This window comes from Scomber japonicus, chromosome 13 (genome assembly GCF_027409825.1).
Source record: "Scomber japonicus isolate fScoJap1 chromosome 13, fScoJap1.pri, whole genome shotgun sequence".
NCBI classification, from domain to species: Eukaryota; Metazoa; Chordata; class Actinopteri; order Scombriformes; family Scombridae; genus Scomber; species Scomber japonicus.
In genome coordinates, this window is record NC_070590.1 from 20,947,010 (window position 1) to 20,968,445 (window position 21,436).

The 21,436-nt window shown below is 37.9% G+C and overlaps 2 protein-coding genes across 2 annotated transcripts; both read left to right on the forward strand.

The window, feature by feature from the left end:
- Positions 1–3,464: 3,464 nt before the first annotated feature.
- On the forward strand, positions 3,465–8,416 carry ppme1 (protein phosphatase methylesterase 1). Its single transcript, XM_053331518.1, has 14 exons — positions 3,465–3,732; positions 4,586–4,679; positions 5,042–5,134; positions 5,243–5,300; positions 5,683–5,734; positions 5,974–6,128; positions 6,298–6,388; positions 6,634–6,699; positions 6,796–6,919; positions 7,043–7,172; positions 7,399–7,443; positions 7,558–7,622; positions 7,731–7,798; positions 7,955–8,416. Exons 1-14 carry the CDS (start codon positions 3,647–3,649, stop codon positions 7,956–7,958), a joined length of 1,131 nt encoding a protein of 376 aa, XP_053187493.1. The 5' UTR covers positions 3,465–3,646; the 3' UTR covers positions 7,959–8,416.
- Positions 8,417–11,247: 2,831 nt separating this feature from the next.
- LOC128370932 (odorant receptor 131-2-like) lies at positions 11,248–12,159 on the forward strand. The gene has a single exon (XM_053331116.1). The coding sequence runs from the start codon at positions 11,248–11,250 to the stop codon at positions 12,157–12,159; it is 912 nt and encodes a 303-aa protein (XP_053187091.1).
- The last annotated feature ends 9,277 nt before the right edge of the window (positions 12,160–21,436 follow it).

Below are 21,436 nucleotides of genomic sequence, written 5' to 3' on the forward strand. Positions count from 1 at the left end.
CTGGTCAGTAGTGCTGGTGATTTTGACACTACTGGTGTAACATGATTTTGTAACCTGAGGACTGGAAGTGTGCAAAAGTTCAGCTCCTTATCTATACATAGTGCAACTGTGCAACTTACTGAAAAAATAAATGAATAAGGTGCTTTATTGAGATAAATAGATCAACTATTTTAATTATTGAGCTTTGTTACAAGTATTATTTTTATTAATAGTAGTAGTAGTATGTTCTAAGAACTTATTTGCATTTACTTTTTCTTTAATTTCCTTTTGCTTTGGATGTGTTTCAACACAAAGATGGAAACTTGCTAAACCTTAAACCCTGCATTCCCAAGATTGATAAGGTAAAAGGGGGAGGGGGAGCTGCCTTCCCAATTTGCCTTCGTCACCCCTGGCTAAAAACAGTTTCTTGAGGACACTTTGTGCGCCTGCTGCCAGACCAGTAAACAACCTGCTGGTCCGGCTTCAACCAGCCGTCTGTGACCTCGTTTACATCCTCTGAAAATGAAACTGAGCAGGCACTCTCTCGTCACACCAATCCTGTGTTCTCCTTCACTTTGAATACCACGAACTCCAAATCAGTGCCATGAAACAGCTAATCTCCATTACCCTATAAATAAAGAACATTACGAATAAGGTCAACTGCTGCGTCAATGAAAGGTTAATAGACCACACAGGAATCTTTCCTTCATTTGCAGAAGCATTGGCCCGTGAACTTTTGCCTTTGTCTTTAGTTGAACTAAATATTAGGGGAGAGGTGAAGGGAGGGAAACTGAAAAACAATGAATGTTGATTAATATCTAAATGTAAAATCAATTTTACTTACCAAAACTGAGTCAGTTGGACCTAACTCCAGCATATAGAGCCATTTATGTTTAATTTTGTCAAAATCTTTTGGAATTCATTTTGACATGCAGTATTTCACAGCACATATGAAGGGAGTGTTTCACCAGGACAGCAAATGGAACATACCAAGAATGACTTAGGTTTTTGCCAATTGCTTACACTTAGCTTTGGCTGGCATTGTTGTTCTTATAGCTTTTTTTGGTTTCAGCCTCCTGCACACTGTGTCTGTGGCTCCCAGTAAATTTGATAACATTTCAGTGTTGAATATTTCAAGATATTTCTCTAAATATGAAGATATTGCACTCTGCATAACAGAGTCTGATGGACTCTAGTCTATTAGAACAGGATGTTTAGGTGTATATTGTCTGCTGGGAACATAAATGTGCCTATAAAACTAAACTACCTAAAATATCAAACAAATAAACAACAGTTAAACACTTGAGACAATAAATAATACCTAAATATAATACTCAAAATGTATTATAAACAACATTATCATAATAACCCTTTGTCATAGAAAGATGTGAACATAAAGATAGGAATTAAATATACTTTAAACATAAACATTTTGAAAAATGTCTAAATTTCCAAAAGAACACAGGCAGACTAATAACTACCATGGCTTAAGTTAGAAACAGTGCAATAAAACAACCATCCATGAAATGTTTTGCAGCCCACCATCAGAGAATGCACATGGTCCCCCTTATGAATGTGTTCTGAACAGCACAGCGCACATGCCCCACATGTGACTCGATTGTGTGAACACTCTGTTGGCCACAACTCTGTCCATCAACTCAGCTGGCACCTCAGTTGGAGGTTTTACAATAATCAATTAACCTTTTTCACAAGTAAATATTTTTCTTGGTGACATTTTTGGAAATTGATGTTAATTTTTAAGAGATTATATGTGATCAGTTATGTCTATTAACCTTCAACTCTTCCTGTCCATGTCTGCAATTATAGATGATCAGCTGTCACATCATTCTGTTTATGTAACTGTCTTTACAAGTCTGTCAAATAGCTCCAGTTACATAACAATGACTCAGACTGCATGACTGAAAGTGCAACTTGAATGCTCATAAAGCTGCAGTTTCCTTCATTACAATCACATCCTTCTTATAATTTTTTGTTGTTATTATTGCTATTGGATTTGATTAAGAGGTTATAAGCAGCAAACTTCCCCATATACCACTTGACAGCATATCTTCCAACCCCCACACCCGATTTGTAGTAGGGGCCTTCTGTTAGTCATGTGTAGTCTCTAAGCCAAAGGTGAAAATTGAGGTGTTAAATTGTTAGAGGGCCATTTTAGGTTACATGGATAAAGTGTGCACTGCTGCCACCTTGTGTTCAAGGGTTTACTACGTATCTACATATTAATTTACAGTATGAGTGTGTATGTGTTCACAGTGCTATGAAACAGACAGACCAGCTGGGTGTCGCGTAAATCATGAAATCATTAGGCAGTCATAATCATTTAGATAATTCCCATATGCAACTGAAATTTGATCAATATTATTATTAGGACAATATTATTGCAGCTAAAGGGCAATTACTTATTAAGTAAAGGCTAAATACCTAAATTGCTGTAATAACCTCAATATTTGTGTCTCTTAACTGAACATTGTAAACCTGATCAAATGTAATTCTAAGTTTTACTATTAAAGCATCCTAAATAAAACATTTAAAAAGAAGAAAATAAACCAGAATTTCTAGATTAAAACATTTTGTTCAAAGCCGCAAATCTACAGTGGGCATGTTTTATGTTTACTGTCTGCTATGTTAATTTTAATGGGCAAGTGTTCATAAGAATTTTAAAACTTTTGTGACTCTGAAATGACAAAATTTACAGTTAAGTCACATTGGAGAAATACCTTAAAACTCACATGCCTGACATGAAACACCATGTTAAACTTTGATTGGGCTACCAGCACATTTTCCACTTATTCATGCATCTCAAAGTCTTTCAAATAAAACTATCTGAGAAGGAAAAAATAAATTTGGACGAACTGTTGGTCACCAATAGTAGCCTATTATAGTTTTATATAATTGTTTTTTAATTTCAATTCGCTTTTAATGTTTGTTCACATTTTGTTTAGTTTAATTTTGATTCCATATTGTGTTTGCTCATTTCACTTTAGTTTATATTGTTTAAAAATGTTTAATTTAGATTTTTTTTTTTTATTAGTTTCAGTTTTTTAGTTTTTTGGTATTTTTTATTTATTAATTATAATATGGTGGTATTTGTCAGGGGCAAGATTAAAGAAGATCTGATTAGGTATTACAATACACATAACACAGTACTTTGCAAAGATAGTTGATGAAGTCATTTCGATATCCCAGTCTCATATAGGCCTACATCAGTGCCACCTCATGTACATTTTTATTTTAGCTAGTTTTGTACACCATATCTTTCAGTTAGTTTTTGTTTTTTCTAAAGGTTAGTTTTTGGTTTTATTTCCGTTAAAAATGTTTTTCCACACCAAGTTCTAGCTTTTAGTTTTTAGTTGTTGTTGGATGATGTGTCATAATTTTCTCAGACAGTAGGGGCGGTAACGCTTTAAAATGTCAACGCGAACCTACCAAGAAATAAAACCAGCGAAGAAGAGAGGCCCAAAATAATCACAGCAGACGCAGAAGAAGAAGCGATTACCTTTTTTTTTTATTAGCCTTTAGCTTGCCAGACAAACGTAGTAAATTCATCCAATGTCCGGCTAGCATTGGTGCTGCTGTCGGAGGAAAATCATATGCTGCGAAAGAGAGACACAGTTCCTGACAGAGACTGAGTCCGACTGTCGACAATATGGAGAAACGGCTACATTTAAACCTGCTAGCCTCCAGACCTCCTATGGCAGGTGGTTTTCAGTCCAGCTCCAAAATGAAAATGGGGTGAGTTAGCCAGCTTAACATGTATGTTGGCTTTCTAACGTGACATTTAATCACATCTGTAGTCACATTAATGACTCTCTGCTCCGTCCGCGCTACCAACATGGCTGCTCTGATTGCTATCCTGAACAAACATCACATATCACATACTGTATATGACAGCACAGCTGATTTGATAGCTTTAGCTGCTGCTAACATCAGTGGTGAATGAAACGCCTTGTAAACGTCAATATATTGACTGACTTGTTCCATATTTACATTAGCTGTTAGCATGCTGATCCTATCCAGCTTTGGCTAAACTAAGCTAAGATATTTCAATGTGAAATGATGAAGAAAATGTGTGACTATAAAGCAGTTTCTGATCATGTCAGTGACGTTTTGGCCCATTTTCCTGTTAATATGAATAGATACAACCTGTGTAATGGAGGTCAGGGCTTGTGCTTGGCTTGTTTACATCACCATGATACAGTTGTTTTTGGCAGACATGCACATTCCTTGTTGATGCTGCGTCTGCTGGCTCATAGCAGCGTGGATAACCAGGTTTTCACAAACAAACACTTCATTTATTTAAGTTTAGATAAGCTGTGTTGTTAGGTTTGCAATTTAAACACTTTTCCTGTTTGCTCATTTTGTTATGATCTGAAAAGATAAAGAAATAAAGTATAAGAAACATTGACTTTAGACTTATCCTTTCTATATGGGTCATTAAGAGATATTAAAGCACTTAAAACACATAATTAATATCTGTGTTGCTGTTGATCACATTAATGTTTATATGTATGTTAATGGTCCTGATTCACATTTAGATGATAGACAAAGCTCTTTTTACACTCTGCGTGTCTTGTATTTTATACAGACCTGGACGGAAGAGAGATTTCACCCCCCTGCCCTGGAGTCATTACTTTGAGACTATGGAGGATGTTGAGGTGGAAAATGAAAATGGCAAAGATATATCCTTCCATCGTGCTGCTACAGGAAAATTCAACATGTGTTATTTATACTTCAGCTCCACCTAGGTTCATTCAGATTAAGCCTCTTTTGTTTTTTTGTTTTTTTTTTTTTACAATAACCCACTGCAGAACATGTGAGGGTGATCCATTCAAACCATTATTGTTAACTCTCCTCAGGTGAACATAAATTAATCTACTTGTTTTTCTGTGAATATTCCAAAAAGAGTTGCACCTTTTCACATTATTAGTTGCATTAAGTAACGTTCAGTGTATGTCATGTATGTGTCTGTGTAATGTACAGGATCTTAGCTGACTGTGTAACTTCTTTACAGTGCTGGCATTTTTCCTTTACTTCCCTAAACATTTTCAGACTTTACTGCAGTGGTTCCCATGGTCCTGTGCTGCTCCTGCTTCATGGAGGAGGTCACTCTGCTCTGTCCTGGGCGGTGTTCACTGTGAGCATAATTACACAAAACAACATATAATATTTTTGACACTGTATTTCTTTCAATATATTTATTGTACACTTGTTGATGTGAATGATTTCATGTGTGTCTTTGCAGGCTGTCATATACAGCAGGATCAACTGCAGGGTGGTGGCCATGGACCTTCGAGCTCATGGTATGTGTCACAGAATTAGTTACTAGTTTGGTAACATCTGTTCACATATGCAGGAAATTTAAGATCTTGAATAATATTCATCAGTTTGGTTAGAGATTTAAGAATCTTTTAAGTCACCTACTGTATATCTTTAACACTAACATCTTTTCAATTGCTAAATATTGCAGTGATGTAATGATGAAATAATGCATTGATCACTAATCTTTTATACTGACAGCATAATAACAAAGGTCCGTTATCAGATTTTAATGCTCAAATAGCAGCTACAGCACCATTTGTGTCATGAGAGGTCAACCTGCCTTCTTCGTTTGACTGATCATTCTTCATATTCATCATCTTAGACAGATGAAATGGTTAAATGTCTTTCTTTTTTCTTCTGCAGGTGATTCTAAAGTGAAAAATCCTGAAGATCTCTCTGCAGACACAATGGCCAAGTAAGTAGTATTGTGTGTGTCTGCAGTTAAGACTGATGCTAATTTTGTGAAAACCACACTCAAATTAAACAGAGTAGCAATGAATATGTTTATACTCACTGTGCCGTTTCAAAATAAAATAAAAAAAATACCAGTAGTCTCTCAAATTCATTATTAAATACAGTCAAGTTTCAGACTGTATATTTAGAAACACTGATAATAAAAATTCAACAGGTTATCCTTTTTTTAAATTTCAAAAGGGACATTGGCAAAGTGGTGGAGGCGCTCTACGGAGACAACCCGCCACCAATCATGATTATTGGACACAGTATGGGTGGGGCTATTGCAGTTCACACAGCTGCTGCTAATCATGTACCATCCCTGCTCGGCCTCTGTGTCATTGACGTTGTAGAGGGTAAGTGCTTCCACTTTGGCAAATAAAGTGTTGATTTCATTCTTTGAGTGCCCAGCTCTAAACTGATTACCTCTCCAGTGAATTTAAATTGGAATTATTCATGATTATTCTCTGAAATGATTTAGTATTTCTGGTTATAATTATGACAAATGGTTGTGATTGCACTCAGGTACAGCAATGGATGCTTTGAACAGTATGCAGAATTTCCTCAGAAGTCGGCCAAAGACATTTAAATCTCTGGAAAATGCCATTGAGTGGAGGTAAACATACAAACACTGACTCTGCTACATATTGGTAGTATGACTGTGCAAATAAACATTAGGAGCCATTTACTTTTTATTTTGGCAACCTTCAGCTTGGAAAAGGTGTGTTTGAATGGTCAAGTTTTATTTAGTTTAACAGCCTCCATCCTTAGAGTTTGGATTAGCAAGATTTCATTACATGTCAATGGGTTATTAATCTTGTGTACAAGTGCACAAAACACTTCTTGTCTTTTCCTTTTAAGTGTGAAGAGTGGCCAGATCCGAAACATAGAGTCAGCACGGGTGTCGATGGGAGGCCAGGTGAAAAAGTATGTCTGCTCCATGTCTCATCTCTACATTTACTGTTGCGTTGGTTATTCAGGTTATAAGTGCTGTGTGTTACGTTCCTCTTGTGACATTCACAGATGTGAGGAATCCACAAGCAGTCCTGCCGTCTCTAATAGCATTGAAGGTATAATAGAAGAGGAAGAGGAGGAAGAAGTGGAAGAAGAATCCAACAAGAAAAGAATGAAGGAAGATGATCAAGAGGTTCTGTCTGTTTCAGTCTTTGTCTTACTCGTGTACTGTGTGTGTATATATTTACTGTATATGCATGTGTGTTGGAGAGGGGTCGCAAAATACCTTGAAAAATACCTTTTTTTTTTCATACAGATAAAAAAGGAAAGCATCTTCACCTGGCGAGTGGAGTTGTCAAAGACAGAAAAATACTGGGAGGGCTGGTTCAGAGGCCTGTCTGCCCTCTTTCTCACCTGCCCTGTTCCCAAACTGCTCCTGCTCGCAGGTGAGATGTGTCAAATCACCAGAGTGATTGGTGAACTTACATTATTATTGATATGCCATGCTGTACATAAAAGGTATCTTTGTATTCATGCACAACAAGGATCGGCAGATTTATGTAATTTCTGTGCTGTCTCACTAGTTTAGATGAATGTAGATAATTTAAAGTTTCACAAGAAATGTTGCCATTGACTTCACAATTAACACCCCTGACTTGTTCCATTGTTCAGGAGTGGACAGGCTTGACAAAGACCTAACTATTGGACAGATGCAAGGTAGAGTTAAACTGAGATTTTTTGTATTGTTTCCAATTATTGTCCAATTGTCCAATTTGCCATATACGTCTGTCCAGTCACATAGTGATCAACAGTCTCACCGTTTGTCCACAGGGAAGTTTCAGATGCAGGTCCTCCCTCAGTGTGGTCATGCTGTCCATGAGGACGCACCTGAAAAAGTAAGTGGTCCTGATTATATGAGTTGTATGTATTATTTAATATGATGTTTTATGTGTGTGTTCAGCTGCTTTTCATGTGTTGTGTTATTTCTTGTCATCTGTCACCAGGTAGCAGATGCTTTAGCAACATTTATGGTCCGGCACAAATTCACAGAGTTTAAAGAAGGATATCTGTGGTAAGTGAACTTCCCACCAGTAAGAATATAGACCTGTTAAATGTTCAAGTTAGCTCAGTGATGGTATGTATTTGTAGCATAACAAACATTCCAAATAGGTGTAATGGTAAGATGTTGAGTCCACATGTCTGATTTTATGTAATCATCTTTCTACAGCTAATTTCCAGTTTTCAGCCTAAATATAGCCAGCAGCCATAGAAGAAATGTTTCAAGATTCATCAACATCGACATACAATTTAACAGTGAATTAAGGAAATGTAATAAGCATTATTATTAATATTATTATCATTATTATTATTATTATTATTGTTATTATGTTGCTTGTGTTATGTAGATACCTTGCCTTTCAGCTTTGCCTTATTTTTATTTTAAAACACTGGGATTTGATTGTATTTTTCCTTTATTGTTTACTTTTCTTTCTTTTTTTAAAAATCTCTGAAATGTAATGTTACCCTTATTTTAATGTTTTATTTTGGGTGATTGCATCACTGTTATAATACGTGTTTGTAATGTTTGAATCTAAACAAAGATTAAAGATTTAAAGATGGATGCAGCAAAAAATGTCACCTAAGCTTGTACGTATATTTGGAATGTGTATTAAAAAGACATCATGATCATTTTAAATTTGGTCGTTCATCATTACATCATGTAGCAAGATGCCATTAATTGTTTGAAATTAGTGATGAATACATGTCAAAATCAAATGAGTACTGTTCTTCTATAAAGCATATGTGCCTTGAGATAACTGTTGTTGTGATTTGGTGTTAAGCATTTCTCAGTTTTTCCTTCAAAGCATCCTAAAATAGAGGAAATACATTCTGAGCCTTTTGCAGTATGTTAACAAAAAGAAGTAGAAAACATTTTTCTAAACTTTATGATAGAGGTGACATGTTTTTCTTCTTGTGCTTGATTCACTCGAGGGAATGAAATGCAGGTTTTAATTGTCCCTCCATGGACTAACACAATCAGAAGTATCTTGCAATGAGGTGCAATATAAACATTTTAATTATTAAACAAGCTGTAATGACTGTCCTCCCTAGAGCTAAAGCCACTGAGCTCATTATGTGATGTGAGTTAGTAAACAATTCTTGTGTGTGTATAGTCCTAAACACAATTTTTTTGGTTGCGTCATTTTAGGAATTACACACATTTTCAGCAAAACTTTAACAACCTACGTGATGAAGTTAAAGAAAAAGCAAAAAAGTGTAAATATATCTTTGTGAGGTGCCTTGTGATTCCATCTTCAATAGAAATACTGTAGGATTTACTCACATTGGAGAGAGTGTATGAGGCCAGATGTACACAAGAAAGACTGTTGACCATGACGAGTGATTTCACATCACATTGAACCTTTAAATCTTATTCTTTTTGAAACAAATTAAAACAAATCTGTCAATAGGAAGCTGCCCACAGTGACTAGACATGATGATGAAATGATACGTCAGTCAGAACAAACAAGACGAGCCTCAGGTTTGTTCATTCTAATAATAAAAGTAGACTCATGTAAAACTACCATTTCATAATAAATAATGTCTGACAGTTGTTGGTCCAGCATATTGGTTCATGGTGAAATACTATATCTTAATAAAATGAAATTCGGTATCCATGGTCAGTGATTTTGGTGAGCTACCAACAGGACAAAAATACACTTAAAGCTACCCTGTGGTTTTTCTGAGCTCCATAGTGACACTATGGAGTAATATTTTTATGAGTGGGCTCACATTTTACAGGCAACACAATACATATTATTGCCAATGGTTGCACATTATTTCTCTGATCCACAACATGGTGAGCAAAAAAACAGTATTGCATCCATAAAGCAGAGATGAAGATGGGTAGCAAGTACACAAAGATGTAAAAAATGCATAATGCTTTATGAGGAAGGAAATACATTTAACATGTACACCCATTGAAAATCAAAGACTTTGTTTACAAAAAAACTGCATGACAGACAGGGCAGCTTTTAATTAGCGACAGCATACTTGTAATAGTAATGATGGAAAAAGTTTGATGCTAACATTGCATGCTAATGCTATTTTAATTGTACAGTAAGAAATGTTAGCATAATGTAACAAATGCTTTTATCCTGCATCTCTATGTTATGTTAGGAACATTTATGTCATTATGTTGAACAAGGAGCTTTCTAAAAATGTCCACTTTCAACTTTTACTTGTGAAAAACCATGTCAGGAAACTGTAAGTCTGGCTGAGTTTGAGAAAGCTTAGACTGAGCATGGAGCTGAGTCTTTAACATGGCCACTGTACAGGGAGCATACGTTTTTAAGAGCATTGGCTTTCCTTCAATACTCCACAAACCAACTGAAACTCACATTCATCAAAGCTGGTGTACGATTATATTTATCAATGAAATCTCCATTTGGACCTGCACCAGAGTGTTTATGCATTTTTTTTAAATATTGAAGAATAAATGCAGTACATTTCCCTTTAATTTATAGCTTAAAAACGTATAACTCTCCTGTTCAAAATGGCCATGAAAAGATGTCTTCATCATGCACTTTAATTATAAGTGACAGGGGATAAAACTCCAAAGTCCTCCTTCTGTATTAGAATGTAGTCAAAAGTTTATTTGAAGCTAATATGAAGCCTCAACAGTCTGAATGAGCAAAGCCAAGTCAATATCTTTCAATGTTACAGTCTCCTTAGTGCCAAATCTACTTTATTCAGCTGCAGCTGAACAGGTAACAGATACACTTTCAGTTAAATTTTTGCTCTAAATGAGGACTGTGGATTTTGTTCCCCATCACTTACATTGTAAGTGCATTATGAAGGGATCTTACAATGTTCAGTAAAAACAGAGAATTATTATAGCAAGAAAAGTATGTTTCAATGCTCATTTGAGAACACAATTATTGTTTTAAGACAGACATAAAACATGTGAACCTGGCCTTTAAGTTCAATATTGTTAAGCAACAATATATAATACATAAGATTTTTTTTGTAAATAAGTTTTGCCTCAGTAGCACACAACTTTTCAAACTCTTACTCCAAAAATAACCATGAGCAATGCTGAGCTTTGGTTGTCAAACTGACACAGGTGATGTCGTCAAGAAGGAACAGATCACTTATAAAAAGGACGTGATGGAGTTTACTTTCCTCAGACCTGAGCAACTCACATGAAGTCAGACCAAACCAGTAGCATGTAAGCAATGTGTCTCATATGTGCTTATGAGATAATTCATATTATTTCACCTATTGTATGTAGTTCTGAAGTAGTTTTTTTCATTTTGAGAATTTACAATTGTTATTTACTTTTTTTTAAATAATAATTTTTAACCCCTGAAGTTGTGACTTTGCTTCTGTACAATATCTTTATTGAAGGTATCACATAATAATTCTGAATAGACTTAAAATTCAGGAATGATTAAAAATGAATGTTAAGGATCTGTCTGATGTTTTCTCTCTCTACAAATGCTGCATGAAGCTGTGGTCATGAATAATGCAACAGAAGTGATCCAGGTGATACCATTTCAGAAGGCTGTCAGAGCTCTGCTGTCTATGCTGCCATGTGTCTTCTTCCTCTACATAAACGGAGTCATGCTGTTTGCCTTGCTGAAGAAGCCCCTCTTGCTGGAGACCTCTCGCTATGTCCTCTTCGGTCATTTACTCTTCACAGAGTCTGTCCAGCTTCTAGTGACTATGTTGCTGTACCTCTTTGCTTTTACTATGGTCAGAATGGTCAGTTATGTTTGTGTGACTGTCTCACTGCTTGCAGGCATCACTGTCAAAATGTCACCCCTCAACCTGGCTGTGATGTCTTTGGAGAGGTATGTTGCCATTTGTTTCCCACTGAGGCACGTTGACATTGTCACCACCAGGAAGACGAGCATAGCCATTGCTGTGATGTGGACAGTGGCCTCTTTGGACTCACTCACCCAGATGTTTCTATTCATAAGTCTTGAGAGCACAGGTTTCACTCTGCAAACCTTTTGCACCAAAAAAAGTGTTTTCCGGCTAAAGATTTTTACAACTGTAAACAATGCCTTCACCATTGTGTATTTTGTGTTGGTGGGCATGATTATCATCTATACATACATTGCTATCATGTTTGCTGTAAAGTCAGCCTCAGGAAATGTTCGCAATGCCAGTAGGGCCTGCAGGACAGTGCTGTTACATTTGCTTCAGCTGTGCCTTTGTCTCACCTCCACTCTGTTTAATATAATTAACTCCAATAACATGTTGCCCCCTCATATTCAGTATGCCTTCTTTTTAGGTCTTATCGTCCTCCCAAAGTGTTTGAGCCCGCTCATATACGGCCTCAGAGAGCACGCCCTCAGACATGTCTTAAAATACTATTTCACCTTTGGCATCAAAACAACTATCAGGCCATATCCAAAGTCTTGATAAATTAATAAGAATGAAAAATGTGGTGTATATATATATATATATATATATATATATATATATATGTATGCAATCAATGCAGTTAACTTATACAACCCCTAATCGCATAGCTCGTGTGGCAGGACTTTTTTGACATTTCTACTCTTATTGTGATTTCTTTGTTCTTGTTTATTATTTATTGTACTAATGCACTTTGTAGTCACATTCATATTTATTCTTTATCCTTGCACTAAATGTTACCTGATTTATATTGTTTGATGTACTGTTGTTGTGTTAAATGTGCCTTGTAAGGTGACCTTGAGTGCTTTGAAAGGCCCCTTTAAATAAAATGCATTATTATTATTATTATTATTATTATTATTATTATTATTGTTCTTATCAAGTTTGGTTGTGCTGTATGCTTAGATGATTTGTTATGTCACTGTTTATTTATTTATTTATGGTTGTTGTGTTAGTTGTTTTTTGTACTGTCACTGCAAACCAAATTTCCCCTTGAGGGACAATAAAGCTCTGAACTGACCTGATTATATATATATATATATATATATATATATATAGTGTCATGTGTCGACAAGTAATTTTCCATATCAGATAACATTTTTTAAGTAGTGATACTTCTCTGGCTTACTTCAGCTGCATTCAATATTATAAATATACAATATGTACATTGTTTTGTGTACAGACTGAGCTTGAAAAGACATATTTAGAAGAAGAAGAATCATACTGTGAAGTCTGAATCTGAAGAGTTCATCCTTTAGCCAGCAGATGTCACCTTTGGTTTGTATATGCTGATACACACTGTGTCTGTAACTCCCTTTAACTTTGGACTCATGTGACACCTGAAGAAACTAGTAGAGGGTATGAAAAATGGGCATTCTCAGTAACTTCTGTTATTATTGATGAAATTCCTGTCCCCTCCTCTTTCTCACAGTCCAGATGGACACTTGTGTAGTAGAGAGGATGGAGGCAGAAAGCAGGGAGAAACCAATTTATGTGGGTAAACAGGGAGGGAGGTGCTGACCCGTAGAATAAAAGAAGCGTCTGAGCGGGAGGTGGACTAATTTAACCGATCTTTACTCTGCCACAATCCTCAAGCCCTCTCAATACCTCTCTGGCCTTCATGAAAGAGCACTTGAAGGATTGAAAAACATTCCAGAGAGAGAAAGTACCTGGTGACAGAGAGCAGCTTTTAGAGCAGGAGCAGATGAAAAAGGTTGTTATCAGGATCACAAAATCCTTCACATCCTCAACTGAGAAAATGGATTCTGTGGCTTTTGCTTAATAATGGCATTCATTAATACAGCTTCTGTTTTAGCTTTGGTCACACAGGTTGTGTGTCACTCTTACCAATGTGTTGTGGTGTTCGTACTGCGTTCACATGGAGTGCACTCAGAAAAGAAAATTAATTCTGAGCCAAATGCATGCAATGTGAAGGTACAGAAAGACTCTCTATCGTGTGCCTTCTGACTAAATGCAGGTAGGAGAGAACCCCATTATACTAGTAATTGTTCTATCAAATAATCACCTTAGAGTAAAAACTCAACCAACTTCTTGACAACGATACATAAGCAATATAATAAAAGCATTGCCTATGATAAATACTACATTTGTGAAAGAACCATTTGTATATTTAGTATGTTGGACTCTTTTGAGACAGTGTCATAGAGACATTGAGTTCAAGTCAGTGGTAAATTGTTTGCTCATCTTACACAAATGATGGGAGATGGACATTAACACCTTACAGTATAATGCATCTATGTGCAATAACAACATAGACTGAGAAGTAGCTGAATGAACACCTCACTCCTTTATAACAGGGCTACATTGGATCGCCCCTCTTAAAACCCTGCTGGTTACAAAACATTTGACTTGACAAGTTTTATTTCTGTTTATAAGACATTACAAAAAATAAGCTGCTTATTAAAGAAAAAGGAAATATGATGCAAATAGTAGCAAACATAATGACATACTAGCATACTGTAATAGTAGGTTTCATCAAGGGCTAAATCATGTCTGATGGGAAAGTCTACTGCTCCATGAGGAGGGGTTGTGGAAAAGTCATGGGCAAACTTTATAAATTACAAAATCGAATGTGGCCGTGATTTAAAAAGAAACATCTAAATTGAATTATAGTCTTTTAGTCTGTCTCCCTCATCAAAAATTATTTTTCAAAGCAACATACAGTATACCTTTCATGTTGATGCAATGCAGTCAAGGCAGAATTTTATGAATGAACTTTAGAGCAATGAGAATATTCAGTGTGCTTGTTTTACCCTCTTCGAGATGGACTTAAAAAAGACAAAAAGACAAAAAAGACTTTGTTATGTGGTATGTACACTCACAGGCACAAACATTTGCACCATAGAGCTGCAAGATGAATGGGATAGTGGGAGAGTAATTGTATCCCTTGTGACTCTCCAGAGGATAGCACAGAGACTCAAATTAAAGCACTGACCTGGTTAGCTTTCTGTCAGTGGGGTGTGTGTGAGTGGGTGTGTGAGTGGGTGGGTGGGTGGGTGGGGGAGTAGTGTTGCTGCCCTCGACCCCCACCCACACTTTATAAAGATTAACTTGTGGACTGGCTGAACTATGAGCGGCAACTTGAGCTACATATGTCTGCCTGTGCCGGACCCCCACAGTCATGAATTTATTGATATGACAGATTTGAAATTCATCTACCACCATAAATGTCTGAACACCACAAACATGTACTATAAAAGTTGTGATTTTTCATTAGCAAGCTCCATCAGATGAGTAAACTACAAGTGGAAGAGATTACATTAACAATGGCCAGAATGTTCAGAAAGCTAATACTAATGAACTATCAGCCCCCCCCCCCCCCTCCCTTGGAATGGGCCAAACGAAATGGGACGTGGCATTCATTGATGCTATTAATTACACCTTTTCCTACTATCACGTCACACACACACACACACACACACACACTGAAATTAACTGATAATTTCACACCTTGCAACAGGTTAGAAAGAGACACAAGTATTCATCACTAACAGAAAACAACAGATATATATCTGATAATGTGCATCCATCAGTCATGGACCCTGAAAAAGGCAGCCAGGCAGCTGAGGGACTGAGAGATCCAAAACAAGGCTCTAGGGATCTAGGCTGAAGTGCTAAAAGCTCACCTCCTTTGTGAGCTCAGCACCAGGCTGGAGACAGAGACCAAAGAGAACAAGTCTCTGTGGAAACAGGTGGAGTACCTGACCAGTGAGCTCCAGGATGAGAAAACCAGGAAACTCAAGCTCAGTGATCAGCTGGAGCAAGCAAGAGGCACCCATCAGTCGCATGCTTAAATAGTGAGTGAGAACCAGGAGCTCAGTAAGCTGAGATCTAAGTGGGAGGACCTCCAGTTGCAGCAGTTGGAAGACCTGAAAACAAGACTTGAGAAACAGACCTCCACCAACCTTGAGCTTGCCACTCCGCTCCAGACTTAGAAAGAGACAAGTCAAGCCCTCCAGGCCAAAAATGCCCAGCTCAAGGAGAAGCAGGAGGAAAAGATATTTGTTGCTGTAATGGCTGTCAGCATGCTGGTAGAGGAGGAAGTTTCCGAAGAGAAGGTCCCAGAGATAAAAAAGAAAAGAATCTGCCACTTCTTTGATTTGAGGAGGAGGAAGAGGGACATGCAGGAGGACAAGTCAACAGTCAACTGAGAATCCTACGATACAGTGGCTCCACACCCACCCAATTTAAAAAAAGTACTCATATATGTATTTTATCATACTGTAGTTGCATTGTTGAGTTGTTGCATTATTGAGTGTTATGTTTTATTTTCTGTCTGTTATCATCCTCTTCATAACATTCAATAAAATCATTAGCAGAACAGAACATGTTTGGGTCTTTATTTTGAGTACATTAGAAAAAAATTGTGGACTACATGTGGATTTTTTTTCTTATTTTTTGCTATAAATTCAAAATGGTGGAAAATGTGCAAGCAGAAACTGGTGAGGCCTACATAACAGTCCATGCTTCAAAGTTCAAGACTTTGGATACATATTTTTCATTTCAGAAGTTTATTTTTTAGACACAATATGTCTTCTACTCCACTGTAAAGTCCCTTTCAAGTGTATGTGCACTAGAGGCTTCAAGTTTCCACATCAAACTTGTGTAATTTGAATATTGGAACAGGTTTGCCTTCAAACTATTTGTGATGTCACAAATCATATTGGTAGGCCCGCCCCTTAACATTGAATTTTCAATGAGATCAGATAAACTTTCCACTTTCAGCAGATGAATGTGAAAACAGTTTTCAAGTGTCAAACTCTGCATATACATCATTCTGCACACTGAGCTCAAACATCCAACTGAAGGAACAGCAAGAGAAACATATTTCTGAGTGGATGGGGACTTTAAAATATCCTGCTAATTGACAAACAGAGGAAAACAACATATGGAAGTGTATGCAAGTAATACACATGTTGGCAGAATTTTTAAAACAAATCTGTAGATGTATTTCAGTGAATAGCAGGGAGAGACAGCAAAGAATAAAGTGATTTGATAAATCAATTATGTCGGGTTATCAACAGAGGTGACGTAATGTGTATAGTAATGGATCATTCCTCCGGGGGGGGGTGTTGCTGTGGACCCTCGACAGATGACCGTTTACTTCCATTGCCAGGTGAGCTCGCAGCTTCCCCGCTCCGAGCTGTGTAGATGGTACAGTCCAAAAGCAGTCCGGAGTTGTTGCTGAGGAGCTTCTTCTGTTCAGCACATACCGTCAAAGTGGTGTGCAGGCTATGCCTTTGTGTCCTGTAGCGGGAGATTGCATTGTTTCTAAAAAATGTTACCGTCTTCTTACCGGAGTTACCTCGGACAGCAGGGCAAGGTCGCGTTAATTCACCTTTTTTTGAGCAATATTACAGGTGAGTCGGGAATATTTTGTATGGTAGTTTGTATCTGCTTCACAACCGCTACACAGAAGTTTTGTGATTGAGCCGACTGTCTCAGCATAACTAGCTACCATAGCGTCCTTTAAAGTGGGGATCATTTGAAGTAGCAAGTTTGGCAAGTTGAGCAGGTGTCATATTAAACACCAAAGGAAACTTGGTTACAAGTTGACTTGAACGCCTCGGAGTGGTAACCAGCCAGCGCCGCCGCCGCGGGTGATGGTGCGACCCGAGGCTGCCATAGAAACCCTCCATAGAAACCGGCGAGCAGCAGAGGCACTGATATCCAGCTGTATGTATACACTCGGGTCATTGCAGATTCAGTGGCAGCCATATTAGCTCCAGAAACATTATTTCTATAAATGTAACATGGTGCTGTATGTGTCACGCCATCTGCATTTGTAAAACTGTTGAGAAACTTACAATTAGATCATCCTAAACATCAGCTTGGCAGGTCTAGATGAGGGTCAGCCACCATGCGCCTGCACCGGAGCCTCAACTCATTATGGTGTAATCTAGGGGTTGGCAATTTACTAACTCCACCCTAAAATGTGGCAACTTTGTGCCCATTGCTGAAGTGTTTTTCTATTAAAAACTCAAAACTGAAAAAGCAAATATATAGCAGTTTATCTCCAACTTTGTGTGTAAACTATCTTCACATCTGTTCTCAAGTTAGCACATTATGTGTTTAAAATGAACCAGTGAGGATGCATGCCTGAATATTGCAATGTATGATAAATATGTGCCTTTCATAAGGCTGCTTTTCTGGACAAAAGTCTGTTCTCCTCTGCAAAAAAGGACAAAGTGTCTCACTTAGGGTTAATAATTAAGAAATGTGTTTGACAATAAAATGGCTTTATCAAATGTTAAATGTGCATGAAACCAGGTGAAAGACTCCCTGAACAGAATACCTTGTTTGGGAAAAGGAAAATCACATTAAAACATTAAAGCTTGGCTGTGCCTTGGTTGGGACAATCATGGTTTAGTGTCCTGTCTTTGCAGCTTGGTGTAGCCTTGCTGACCAATGAGCAGGGCTCAAATTTAGCACCAGCCATCAGCCAAATGCTAGTGAATATGCAAGAGTCTGGTAGATTTGTTCACTCACTAGCCAAAAAAACAATGGTAATCTATTGATTGGCTGGTATAATTTAAACATTCACGCCTTTTGGCCAGTAGACAAAAAGTTAATTATAAATCCTGCCAGTGAGTATAATTTCAGTTACTCCCCCACGCTGTTTCTCCTGTCATATCTGAAGGTAGAGAGAGTATGTGTGACTGATTGTATTGCACATACTTAATTACACACAATACCACTGTTTTATGTTGGAGAGGCTCTCGAGCACTTGAGCCTCTTCAAAGCAGGACATGAGTGCTGTCACTGGACAGTGTGCTGAGAAGAGAAGCCTCTGTACCAGGACTGAACTAGAGCTACAACAATTAGTCGATTAGTCAATTTATCAATCGACAGAAAATTAATTGGTAACTATTTTCATAATCAGTCACTTTAGTCATTTGGATACTTTTGGATTTTTGACCGTCGGTCAGACAAAACAAGAAATTTCCAAAACTCACCACGGGCTCTAAGACATTATGAGTATTCTTCACATTTTTCTGGCATGTTACAGACCAACTGATCATCTCTGGTGTCCTGGTAGCCAGCTCGTTAAGACGTTCGTCACATAACTGCTACATCTGCGGTTCGATTCCAACAGTGGACCTTTGCTGTACGTCTCCACTCCATGTCTCTCTCCCCTTCATTTCCTGTCAGCTCTCCACTGTCCCTTTAATAAAGGCATAACATTCCCCCCACCCAAAGAAGAAATAACCTAAATGATTGGGTCTGCAACTTGGGTCTTGTTTTTTTCCTGACCAAGAGTCCTCAATCGAAAGACATTCAGTTTACGGGTACAGACAACCAAAGAAACCTGAAAATATTTACATTTAGGAAGCTGGGACCAAAGAAATTGGGCTTTTCATTTTAAGAATGACTCAAATATTTAATCAAATTTATCGAAATGGTCGGCGGTTTATTTTCTCTTGATTGACAAATCATTGCAGCACTAACAACGACGTAAAAATAATTGCTAGTTGCGGCCCTAGACTGAACCCAGTCTAGGATCTGAGACCCCCAGCCACATTATGCGACTGTTTACGTTAAGGAGCGGAGACAGGTGCCCGTTAGCTTACATCTGCTGCACATTTCAATGAGGAGTTTGACCTTGTGCTTTTGTTGAATGCAAAACGGATACACACATCCTCTCCCTTGTAATGTAGCGGTCTTAAAGGAAAATAAATGTATTTTCTCAACCAAACACATACTTTGTTTCATTAAAGCTGCATTAAGCACATTTCTGACCACTAGGGGGCAGGAGACCCTGAAATGAGCTGGCACTCTCTGAATCTCGTTTTCAGCCGTCCATCTCACATGTGTTTGATGGTACAGATCTGCTCCTATTTGAATCAGTCCAGCTGTTTAATAGCTACGTAACAGCTCAGGTTTCACTCATGCTGTTTGCTCTTTACACTTCAAGTCTGCATCTCTTTCATTTCACACGCAACTACAGTCATTGTGTTTTTTAATTTATTTATTTAGCTCTGAGCGATGCTAAAACACGAGCGACCCGCATGCCATAATGTGCCAGAGTGCATCCTGTGTACAAATAGACAAAGGTGTAACATTGCTAATTAGCCGGGAAGCGTTAGCATCCATTTGCAGTCGTGTTTCATAAAAATAGATAAGAACGGCCTTTACTCGCTGCATTTTTTAAACGTTGATTTTACAAAATGTGTGACACTACAAGACATCTTAAAACAGATCTGTCCCGTTTCATGTAGTTGACAAGGTTACAGTTTCGACACATCTGCATTACGGCGATATACTTGCATCATCAACTCACCTCCTGTGTGCAAGAGTCTCTGTGTGACAGGTTTTGAGCGACAAGTAAAACAAACCCAAATTAGTGCCTCTTACAACAAAACTGATGAGTTAAAAACGTGAATCAAATAAACAAGTCTTAATTTGATGCACCAGTGATGGAGTTCGTGTGTGTGTGTGTGTGCATGTGAGTCATTTAAGCGCTAAAAGTCAAACTGAAGAGAACAGGACTATTAGACTGTGAGAGAGCATTCACTTGTTTCCTGTCCCTCTGTGCACAGCTGGCTCTGCCACCTCCACCCTAACAGCGTCACCATTTATGTTCTGATTTCCACTTTTAACGAGACATGCTGCCCTCTGGCAAGACACACATATTAATACACTGGCTGCCACATAAGTGGTGCATGTGAAGGTAATATTGACTAAAGTGAGAACGAGCAGCAGAGTGTCCTGAGGGAGCAATGTGTCCTTGATGCCAGGATATCTATAATCTGTTTTCTTCTGTGTGTGAACGAGACACATTGTGTTACAAGCCAAACTGAAAGTAGCTTTTCTCTTTGAGGATACTTAAAGCAGTTTATCATCTTTGTCTTTGAAAGCACAAGAAGAAGAGACAAGAAATGCTTACTGCTATGTGAAGAAAGGCTGCATATAAGATCAGATAGACTTTGCCCTTATTTTCATCACTTCTTTATTCCGTGTTGGAGAAAACGAGGGCACGCTTATGTAAGGTTGTCGTCATGTCACCAATAAAAATTTAATATAGTCGCTATACCTCCTCCATTACATATTCAGTGCAGGGAGAATACGGCTTCCTTTCTTCTCACCGTGCCGTTATTCTTACTATCGAGCCGTATCACCGCCCCACAAATACAGCAAGTTGTCAGATCAGTTTTCTACTGAGCCGGAGACTCGATTACAGGATGTTTGTACAGTAGTGGCCGTCTACATTCAGATGTGGCATTTTTCCACTTTTCATTGAAACCACTTTACGCTAAGTAGAATAAAAACGATGCATTCATTCATAGATGATGAGTATCTCTTTATGTGTTTACACAAAAACATCAAGTATACATTTTTTAAGGGATGAAAATTATGTGGGGCGTTTGTTGTGACATGAACTGTGTGAGCAGTTAAGTTTATTTAAATGTGTTCACAGCTCTCAGCGTTGTACTCGATCACCTGATTGAACCCCTAGAATGGGGGAGTCTCTGTTTGGGGGCGACTCGCTAATTAACTTCAGCAACTGAACCGAATGCAAACATTAGCTCAGGGCTAGATTCAGAACAGCTTCACTCCTCTTCCTCCTCCTCAGAAGTCGTGAAGTCTGTGTGTCTGTAGTGCATAGTGCTATTTATTGGATACGGGGGAGTTCTCCAGGAACGTAAACCTCCACGTCTTTTATCGCAGCTCGGCAACTGGTGGCTCATTCAAACCACCCGTCATGTCTATCCAGGATTTATACGACACCACTGAGTCCTGCACGGATCATCTGTTG

Bases quoted from the DNA above. Each gene is read 5' to 3' on its own strand.
- ppme1 (XM_053331518.1), top strand. From the start codon at position 3,647: ATGGAGAAACGGCTACATTTAAACCTGCTAGCCTCCAGACCTCCTATG. The intron at 6,700-6,795 runs GTATGTCTGCTC...TGACATTCACAG, and splicing joins ATGGGAGGCCAGGTGAAAAA to ATGTGAGGAATCCACAAGCA. The intron at 7,444-7,557 runs GTAGAGTTAAAC...GTTTGTCCACAG, and splicing joins AACTATTGGACAGATGCAAG to GGAAGTTTCAGATGCAGGTC.
- LOC128370932 (XM_053331116.1), top strand. From the start codon at position 11,248: ATGAATAATGCAACAGAAGTGATCCAGGTGATACCATTTCAGAAGGCT.